General features: G+C 40.9%; 1 protein-coding gene across 1 annotated transcript; it reads left to right on the forward strand.

The window, feature by feature from the left end:
- Positions 1 to 1176: 1176 nt before the first annotated feature.
- Positions 1177 to 10604, forward strand: METTL11B (methyltransferase like 11B; the record flags this gene model as incomplete). Its single annotated transcript, XM_010178559.1, has 3 exons — positions 1177 to 1352; positions 7477 to 7726; positions 10330 to 10604. Coding segments are annotated over 3 exons (701 nt in total), but the record flags the coding sequence as incomplete, so codon positions are not given.
- Positions 10605 to 10866: the final 262 nt, after the last annotated feature.

The following is a 10866-nucleotide window of genomic DNA, read 5'->3' on the forward strand; positions in this document are numbered from 1 at the left end:
TCCTCTACGCTGCTCTCCAACAGGTCATTCCACGCTGAAAATCTGCAGCAGACCTGGTCTCACAGTGCAAGGTGGTGCTCACAAAAACTTGTTTCCAGTTTGACTCCATCCCTTCTTATCACTTACAGCTTTCACAGACAGGCTTGTAGTTGTGTTTTTGTTGGAAGGTCTGTTGTACACACAGGAAGATGCCTGGACACCTGTATGTGCACATGAGACGGTTGGTGGTGCTGGTTTTCAAGCAAACTGTTTATGGCCTGGCTCAATCCAAACTTCTGAGCTGCAAAACAGAATTACTTTTTATATGCTGCTGCACATCGAGTACAGAAAAACCCAGGATGAGGAGGATAGACCTCAGTTTTTTAAAGAATAGGGGAAAATAGCCCTTTACTCAGTAAAGCTCACAGGTTTTAATAAAACAGCTTCATACTTCTGAGTGCTGTATATTACCAGCAAAAGAGCCAAGCAATGAAAAGAAACATCCAAGCCTCTCGCACGCAGGAACTTTCCAGTATATCACCCACTGATTATCTCGCTCCTTGATCTGTGACAGATGAAAATTTAGGACTGTCTCTTCTGAATTGTCTCCTGCCCTGTGTACTCATTTAGGCGTGAGACTACCATCTGCTCTTTGGTTTAGCTTACTTGCAGTGCCACAGGCTGTACAGTATCACTAAAAATAAACCAGAGCAAGTGCCTCATTCATCCACCCTCATCTTGGTGCACTCTCTGTGCAGCTGTCAGTGGCTAGAAAGCATATATGGAAATCTGCAGAACAGTCAGGTTTGTAATAGCAGAAATGATGACCCTGCATAGCAATAAATGCTGCCCCCAGCTTTTTTGGGAGCAAATCAAACCCCTTGCTCTCTTTGGCATGTATGTTCACTTAAAACTTGAAATGATTTTTCACTGACATGAAAACATAGTATGATGACAAAAACAATGTCCGAGTCTGGGAGGCACTGAATTTGCCCAAGAGGCCTTGTATCCCCTCAAGGCCTTGCAGTATTAAATCCAACACCTTTCCTTCCACTTCTGCTTTAGAAACAGAGGTTTGGCGATTTAGAGGCTCAGTTTAAGTTTATATATAGATCTTCACTATTGTGCCTCCAGAGCAATAAAGTAAACTAGAAATATCTGTCATTAACAATAAAATAGTGATTTATCTGCTTGCAGTGAAACTTTACGCTTTGACCAGTCAAGTTATCAATGGGGAGATGCAGTTCTACGCCAGGGCCAAACACTTCTACCGGGAGGTGCCAGCCACAGAAGAGGGCATGATGGGAGACTACATTGAGCTCTCCAATACAGACATTGAATCCTCCAGGAAGTTTCTCAGGAAGTTTGTTGGGGTGAGTCATTTAATCCCATCTTCTGCAAGAAACAGTGGTGACATGTCATAAATGACAGGCACTGTGCCCAGTCACATGTAATTTAAATGGCAGCGTATGTCATATTTGATATGCAGTCACAGGTCATAACTGACTGTCATTGGGTCTAGTAGTGTATTCGGCCAGGTCATGCATCATCAAGAATACACATTTTGCCTGACTCTGTGTCATTATTTACCTATTTTGCACCCTTTTCTTACCCTGCAAAGCTGCAAAGAGGATTGTGCAAGGAGTTCTTATAGCTGTATTTGGATGAGAGCTTAATTCTCAGGGACCTCTCGTGATAAAATCCTTGCTGGCTTCAGTGAGAGATCTGTCTGTGCAGATTCCTGCAGTCCATTTGGGAAAGTAGCTGAGACTAAATGCCAAGTTTCTGTTTTGCCTATTTATAGATATTTCTGAGAATGCTACAACAAAGTGCAGCCCTCCCCACTGCCCTTCCTAAACATTAGGAGTATATAGCATAAGCTTCCCATCAGGAAAAATATTTTTTCCTGAACATTCCAGTGTCACTAGGAACCTTTGCAGGCAGATTTGTAAAGGTCTGTAAACATCTTCAAAGGTCTGCTTTGACCTGAGATGCAAAGAGATGCCAAGTGGTATTTTTAAAGCACCTACAATAGCAATATCACTTTGGCACTTCGTTTTCTGAAAATCCTGTTGATGCCTAAATGTGTCTTTGGAAATCTGCAAGTCTTTGAAAGTGTGGCCAGATGGTTTTCTGACTGTTCTTCCCTCTTCCCAGGGGAAAAGCCCACTAAATTAGCTCAACAACAGTATTAGAAGCTAAAGAATCCACAAAGCTACAGGAAACCAAATTTCGTAAGTTCTGCTCACAAAATGACTGGTTGTGTATAATGCTACCGTAAATCTTTCATTTTCTGCTCAAATGTACAAATTTGGGATAGCCAGATGACATTTTTGTAGTCTTAATGATCTACTGTGGAAAAAAAGCTCAATAGGTTAATTAGATGTTGTGTATAAAAAAGGGCACAGTTTAAACGGATTGGGATGGAAAATGAGTGTGGTTTAACAACATCCAGAAATCCTGTATAGCAGCTAAGGGCAATTGATGGCAAAGTTTGCTGTACCTGACAGAGGGAGGCTTTTGAGGCAGTGAGCCAGCAAAACAAAAGTGAACAGCTACATATTTTTAATTAACAGTCTTTTGTATTAATGCTAATGCAAAAAGGCTTCACAACATTTCAAAGCCTCGCTGTATCCAAACGCAAAATAAGAAAATACAAAGGAAGTTCAGCAAGGCAGCTGAACCTGATAGTGAAATTTTTCATTTTCAGAAAAAATGAAATGCAACTTATAATCCTAGAGCCAACTCAAGGCATGTTTCTTAAATTTTATGTTAAGTCTTGTTTTATGGACATTTGTGGAATTCAAGTGGTTCATAAGCATGTACTTGGGAAGATTTCACACTTCCTAGACATCATCTAGATTCAGTTTCCTGAGTTGCAGTTTTATATCACACTGTTACACTTTCTCCTCTCCAAGACCCGAAAAGGAAAGAAGCTCAGCCTGTAGCAGAGTTTCACATGCCAAAGAGAAATCATACCCAATGCATCAGGTGTGATGACAGATACAAAATACTCCAGAGCAGAGTTTCTACTCCTATTATTAGCCAGGGATGGAAAGGATACTCTGAATGGCCAAGACCAAACAAGAAGAAAAAAAAAAAGGAACAGAAAGGAATCTGCACATTTTGCTAATTTTGATTTAGTTTCTTAGAGCCTGTCCTCTGTTGAGATTCAATCTACTGGTTATGTTACTTATGGTTTATTTACCTTTCTTACTACTGCAGTTTGAGTCCTACTCAACCAGATACAGTTATTTACTGGCTTTCTGTAGTAGTGAAGTTACTGTAAAGCTAATTTGAGTTATGTCTTCCCAAGTTTATGGCTCTATGAATAGGGTTGGTTTTTTCCAATAAGGTGATCAAGATAGGAAAAAGCAATTTTCTTCACCCTAATATAAACTGTACTTCCTTTTTTAAAGAGAAGTTTAACAAAATCAGAAAAATAGGTAAATTAGTTTCAGATCAAATTAACAAATTTAACTTATTTTTTAATTGTTTTACCCTCTGCAAAACTTTTCCCTTTGTTTTCAAGATATAAGTCATTTCCAAAATGAAAAATGCTGTTTAGAAATGAAAAGTTGACAAGTTTTTTTTTCTTCCTTGAAAGCCGTGAAAAAGAAGTCTCTTGACATTTTCAACATTCTTTCCCAGGTTTTTTGGCTATAACTATCCTCTAGATCTGAAATATCAATTTCACAGAGAGTTTTATTCTTCCAAAACTTTATTTTCTGGCAAAACTAGTGCTCTTTAAAATACAGTTGCCCAGTTCCACTCAAATTACCCCTCCTGAGTTAGTTTGGCTGGTGTGGAAATGCCACACAGTGACATTTCCCTTACATGACTGATGTTGCGTACCTTCATGTATGGCATTTCCTAGCCTGATTCTTAGCACCACTGTAAACTGAGCTACAGATTTCTTTACCATTGGAGAATTTATCTTGCCTGGGCACATGGAAGGAATTACAGAAAGGACTAAGGACTTCACTTATATTTTAGCCTGTCTCCTTCCCAGGCGAGTCAAACTGAGTTAAAAGTGCCACTGTGCTCAAGGTAAGAGGTTTTATGTGTGTGTGGGCAGAACTCAACCCAAGAGCAACATTACTAGAGCCAACGGTGCAGTACAGACAAGCTATAGGCTGTCTTAGGTACAGTCATACTTGAAGGGTTATCAGCAGAGCTATAGCACTGCACATTTATGGCAATGTATTAATGCCAGTTCAAGCCTTGATGTCCATGTAGACACTGTGTTTTCAAGTGCCTAATCCAGAGTTAATGTTTAAAAAACGAAATAAAGCAAACAAAGCAACCATTAATGCAGGAACAGTTGTGAGCTATAGGTGCATGAAATAAGACAGATGGAGATTATATTAACTTGATAGTTCCCTTTCTGCCCTAAACCCTTTCTCCCTTTTTGCCCTTAGTTCACCTGCCTGATTGGTTACTTGCTGAATGAAAAGCTTCCAAAAAGTGATTTTCCTCCTGTTTGATGAGGGGGATGGAAGAGATGTTGTTGAAAACCCCATTTTTTTCCTTTAATTTAGAAGGAAAACCACTGTGATTTTTATCTATTTCTTGAATTCTGATTTCTTTTTTATCCTACATATCTGCACTGCCTTCCTGCCCTCCCAAGACCTGAAGTAGTAGCATCAGGAATATATTCCACAGCTCTTTTTTCTGTAAAGAAGTCTATGAGTGCCCTGTTTAACTTTACAGAAGAAGTTTTGGGTGTATGTGTGTCCTAAATTATAGCAATTCTGAGTAATGGGAAGCAGGTAATGAAAGGAGCAGTCAATCTTAAATTTTGAAGCCTGTTCTGGCTTAAAATTTTCAGTTATACAATTTTTTAAAATAAGGAATCTGATTTTCAACTCAGTTAGGCTTTTGGGAAAATGATTGCCTTCCAAAGAAAATGTTAATACTCTGTCAAAACTGTGAGCACTCCCAAACTGAAAATATATTAGCTGAACATGGAATTATGTCAACATTTTCATTACTAATGGAGCTGTGGTGCTTCGCAGCACTTCTCAACTGACTGCCTGATGCTCTTGCTCCCTTTCAGCGAAGTGTGGGATCAAGCTTCATCTCCCATGATTGTTCCCTTTCCTTCTTCTTGATGGCAGATGGAGATATGTCATCAGAGGTCCTTACTGTGACACATCATGGGAGATGAATTCCCTGTTTTGAGTGAGGTACTGTGTCTATAGGTTCCCTGAAACACAACTGTCAAAGAAGTTGTTTGGCTTTTTGTTGAGTTCTATTAGTTGTTTTGTTAAATCATTTTTTTCCTCACCAGCTTTCGCAAAGATTTTTACTTAATCACATCAGTGTAGGCCTGTATGTATCTGCCAGCAAACAATATGGAAATCCACCTTGTAAAGATCCAAGACACAGTGCCTTCCCCTTCCATGAACTCCTTGTTACAGCGTAGTCTGGTCCTCAGGGGTGTATCAGAAGGGGTGTGGTTGTAGGTCGAGAGAGGTTCTCCTTCCCCTCTACTCTGCCCTGGTGAGACCGCAATTGGAATATCGTGTTCAGTTCTGGGCCCCTCAGTTCAAGAAGGACAGGGAACTGCTGGAGAGAGTCCAGTGCAGAGCCACAAAGATGAATGAGGGAGTGGAGCATCTCCCTTATGAGGAGTGACTGAGGGAGATGGGGCTCTTTAGCTTGGAGAAGAGGAGACTGAGGGGAGACCTCATTCATGTTTATAAATTTGTAAAGGGTGAATGTCAGGAGGAAGGAGCTAGGCTCTGCTCTCTGATGTCAAATGATAGGACTAAGGGGCAATGGGAGCAAGTTGGAGCATAGGAGGTTCAACCTGAACATGAGGAAAAACTTTTTTACTGTAAGGGCTACAGAGCATGGCCCAGTCTGCCCAGAGAGGTTGTGGAGTCTCCTTCTCTGCAGACATTCAAAACCCGCCTGGACACGTTCCTGTGTGACCTGGTCTGGGTGATCCTGCTCTGGCAGGGGTTGGACTGGGAGAGCTTTCAAGGTCCCTTCCAACTCCTAATATTCTGTGATTCTGTGATTCAGTAAAAGCCACATGCTCCCCCGTGCAGCCTGTGAATGAAGAATGGCTCACATTTTCTGGCTAACTACAAACAGGTAGTCTCCAGAGTCCAATAGGGCTGAAGGCTTGTGGACTTTTGCACACATCAAGAGATTGATCTTCCTAGGTACACAAATCGGGACCAGCAGCCCTGCAGGCTGGTGAGAGCCTTTGAGGTCCTTGTGCTCTTTCTACAGTTACTCTATGTAACCAGATGCTCAGCTGGGCTATTCATAGTCATGTCATTGACAGTACTGTCCTTTGACCTTAATAATCTACTGAATTACCCACTGAAGCAAGGCCAAAAAAGCAGTGAGTTCCGTGATTTACACTTGGTCATTACAGAGGGTGTCACCCAATAAGCGGGAAGAGTGAGACTCTTCCTGGACTTATTTCCTTTAAGAGCAGTGACTTTGGCCCATAGCTTTCATTTCAACACTCAGTTCCAGGGGACAGGGAAAAGGTGTTTACATTTGCTTTTAATGTATTTGTTTAACAGATAACTTTGGCCAGGGGAGCTCCTATCCCACAGTCAGTGCATGTACAGACTTAAAATTTCTGTTTTACAGAACAGCAGCAGGCTCTTAAGAGCCTTTTTATAGCTAGAATGGAAGCTTAAGGGGTGAAGTACAGCTTTCATTATAAATCTCCTTTTACAGTGACTCATTATTTTCTCATAGATACATCCTATGTGCCATGGTTTTTTTGTCTGATCTCTGTCCAGAGATTATATTTATGAAGAAAAAAAGAACAGTTAAGCAAAAGCTACTCATCATCTTTTTTGTCTCTATGCCTAAAAAAGAAATTCTGTATATGCTCCAGTCCAAACTTTTTGAGATGTCATATGTTACTTACAACTCCAAGATCTTTGTTCAAACACAGCTTGTTTTGAAGACTGCACTCTGATCTCAAGGATGCTGTGCATCTGCAGAAATGTCCATGGGCGCCTTGGGAGTTCTGTGCTGCAGAAGTTACTTCTTGCATGCAGTATTTGGTATATGCATGCTTTTTTGTTAGGCCTTTACAGGGCTCAGAATGAGGCTTATCTAGCCATGTACTTGCCTGTGAGATATCAGCATTTGACAGATGAGGTTGTAAGGACTTTACAAAGACCAGTGGATCTCTTGAGACAGCTAGGAGCTTGTGAAAGATTCTGTCTCTTCTTATACCAAGCAAAAACTTATTATACAGCAATAAATGCAGTGCTGCAATGAGGAAGTCCCAGCAGCAGCAGCCTGAGAGCAGAGCAACCCAGTGTGGCTCACACATAGGTACCCAGAGCTGTATTGATACTGTTCCAGGTTCTTATCAATCTTGCAAGAGCCCTGCACAGATAAGGAGACAAGATGTTAGGCTGGGTGAACTAAAGTCTATAGTTGGTAACTCAGTTGCTATGATCTTTCAGGTGGTATTTTTCAGATTTCAAATAATTTTCTTGTATCCCACAGGGGGTGGGCAAAGCTGGCACCAACCGCGCCCTGGACTGCGGCTCTGGGATAGGTCGTATCAGCAAGCATGTCCTGTTACCAGTTTTCAAGAGCGTGGAACTGGTGGATATGATGGAGAATTTCCTGGCTGAGGTCCCAAACTACCTGCAGGGCAAGGAGGACAGAGTAGAGATGTATTATTGCAAAAGCCTTCAGGAATTCACTCCTGCCCCACAAAGATATGATGTCATCTGGATTCAGTGGGTTTCAGGTTAGTTCAGCATGATTCATCTAGCCCAGCATCTCAGAGAACTGTAGAGCATGTGCTGAAGTTTATGTTAAAAGAATGGTGCAGCTGTAAAAGCAGGTTCTCAAATCTTTGACACTGCTTCCTAAAACCTCACAAGAGACTTCTGACAGTTCTCCCCAGCCACATGCACAGTGAGTACAAATCAAGTTGGTTTTTTTTCAGATCATGTACTGGAGGAAGGCATGTGTTCTTGAAGAGTAGCCTGCATGCTAAGGTGCAGCTGAGGAGTAAGCCTCATATATTGGTTTTCTTGAGCAAGAATCCTCCCTCTTAGTTGCCAGTGCTGCAGACAGATCCACAGCATTGGCCTCATCTGTAAGCAGGGATTTCTGAATCTGATGAGTATCCAGACTTGGAGATATTTCAGGAAACAATCTGAAAAAAGCCATAGTGAAATCACCAATACCTATAAACTAGATCATGTCTTATACAAGCAGTGGTGTTCATCAAACAGGTTCACTCAGCGATGTCCCACAATACCCCCTCACATAAGAAGTCTCTGCTTCTTCTCCTGCAGCCACCACAGAGAATGCCCTGCAGCATTAAGAGCAGCAGACTGGCAATCAGATAACGTGGTCTATGTTCCTGCTGCAGTGCCTGTCCTTCCAGAAACAAGGTTTTTCCTTAATCTGTGAACCTAAGTGTCCATGGTGCAGTTTCAGCTGGCATAAGTCATTATTCTAAAGCAGAAGAGAAGGTCTGAACAACTCCTTCTCTCCAAAACCCTGGAGACAGATAGTTTCTTGCTAGGCAAAAAGAGAGATAAAGGTATAGATATTAGCACAGAAGATGGTTTTATTCAGGAGCACTTACTTGTCCTCTGCATATAGTCTTCAAAAGTAATGAAACATGGCTTCTTAGAACAGGTCTTTATGGCTGTACAAGCAAATTTTTTCAGAACAATGCAATTTACTTTTGTATTTTTGCTCTTCTTGAGTGACCAGTTATTGATGTAAATATGGCTCCTGCCTCACCTTTTGAGCAAATCCAAGTCAATTTGAGACTGAATGAGCTAAGACTTGTCTGAAGCTGTGCTGATCAGTTATGTGGCTGCTAAAGAAGGGAGCGTATGCCTTTTCTTTAGCACAAACACAGATCTGAATCTCCTTCCTCCATCCATTTCAATGAAATATGTAGTGATCTTAAGTATTAATCAAACTTCTACCCCTATCTTCAATTTGGCTGAAATACGCCAACATGATCAATGCTTTTGGTGGAGCAAGGGCAGGACTGTCTGGTAGAGAGCAACACCATGAAGATCTCATTTTCTTGGGAAACTGGGCTAAAAGCTAAATTAGAAGAACACGAAGTTCCAAAGGAGGTGGTCAAAAGCTTTGGTGAATCTTGCTGATGCAATCTTGATTTGTCTTATGTATGCATAATTGTCTGAGCCCAGGCTGTTACTTTATGAAAAAAACACCAAAAATGCAAGTTGACGTTTCATGTAGAAATCACCATTTTCCTTTAACTTGAAAGGTATTCAGCTTTAGGCTTTGGGGTTTTTTTCTTTTTCTTTTTTTTGGGGGAGGTAGTTTAAAAAAAACCTGACATGCTATGTCAAAATGTGGTTTTGAAATGACAACTTCCACTTGTAAAAGTTTAAATCTCCCATCAAGAAAGCTAAATATTTTGACTAGAAAATACAAACAATGATTTTTTCCAAGTTTTTCATTGTTTCTGACCACCTGTCCTTGTTAATTCATTTTAGATGTTTCACATGTGAGAGTTCCCATTTTGCTCTTCTCTGAGCCCTGCACTACTGATCTCAACAAAACAGAAATATCGATCTCTGAGAAGGAGGGATTAAAACCACACTCTCAACAACATATTGAAAAAGTACCATCTTTAAATGTATATGGTATATGCAGAAACCACAACAGTATGGGGTAATATAAAGAGTTTATTTGGCAGTTTGGAAGGTCTTGCATTCCTCACTGGATCTTTAATCCAGAACTCCTTTGATGGGTACATAATGTTATGCAAAGTTATAGAGATTTGCAGCATTAAAAGACAGAAGGGACAGATATATTATGTCATTTGACCTACTCTATATCACAAGCAGTTGTATTCATTCCTTTACCCTTGTACTGATCCAGTAGTTTGTATTCAATTAAAACATATCTTGAGAAAGTCAACCACGCTTAGTTTGAGGACTTCAAGAGGTGGTAAACACCACTTCTGTTGGTAGTTTCCAGTGGGTAATTACTTACACTGTTTAACAGTTGTCACTTATTTCCAATATTAATTTGTTTGGCTCCAGCTTCCTGCCACTGATTCTTATTATATCTTTAACCACCAGATTAAAGAACCCTTCAGCACCCAGTATTTTCTCTGCTATTCCTATTGACTTCTGTCCACATCTGTTGCTGCTACTGATACAGATCCTAATATTGATTTGAGTTTGTAACTGTTGATCTCATTGATTTGCCCAAGATTTCATGATTAAATCTGGCAGGACTAAAACTTCTCCTGGAATAAATAGATCAAGGCATCATTCTGATGTGTACAGGGGGAGTCTGTCTGAGTGGTTAATAGTGATTTATTTTCCATCTTTTAATCGGTAGGATATCTGACAGATAAAGATCTCCTGGAGTTTCTCATCCGGTGCCAGAATGGCTTGAAGGATAATGGTGTTATCATTCTCAAGGACAATGTAGCCCGGGAGGGCTGTTTCCTGGATTGTCTGGACAGTAGTGTGATCCGAGACCTGAACATCCTCCACAGCCTCATTGAAATGAGTGGACTCACCATCCTACGAGAGGAGAGGCAGGAGGGATTCCCTGAGCAGTGTGTCCCTGTCTGGACATTGGCCATGCAGAAAAGCCCTGGCCATTCCTGATTGCACAGTGAAACTGGAGAGACTGGACTATGGATGAACTGCAGGACTGGGAAAGAGAAAAGCATCTTCTAGAATCTTCCTAACCATGCACTGCTACTGCGACAACTCTAGGGCAGCATTGCCTAGAGGACTGGGAGAGAATTACAACTGAGACAGTTTTTCCAGGGAATAGTCTGCTTCTAAATCCTGCCTGCTTCATCATTCTCTTCATTTTTAAAAGCCTTTCTAACAGTTCCTTGTCAGGTCTCTCTTTCATTAAGGA

The sequence above is a fragment of the Mesitornis unicolor genome, unplaced genomic scaffold (genome assembly GCF_000695765.1).
Source record: "Mesitornis unicolor isolate BGI_N332 unplaced genomic scaffold, ASM69576v1 scaffold8572, whole genome shotgun sequence".
Classification (NCBI taxonomy): Eukaryota; Metazoa; Chordata; class Aves; order Mesitornithiformes; family Mesitornithidae; genus Mesitornis; species Mesitornis unicolor.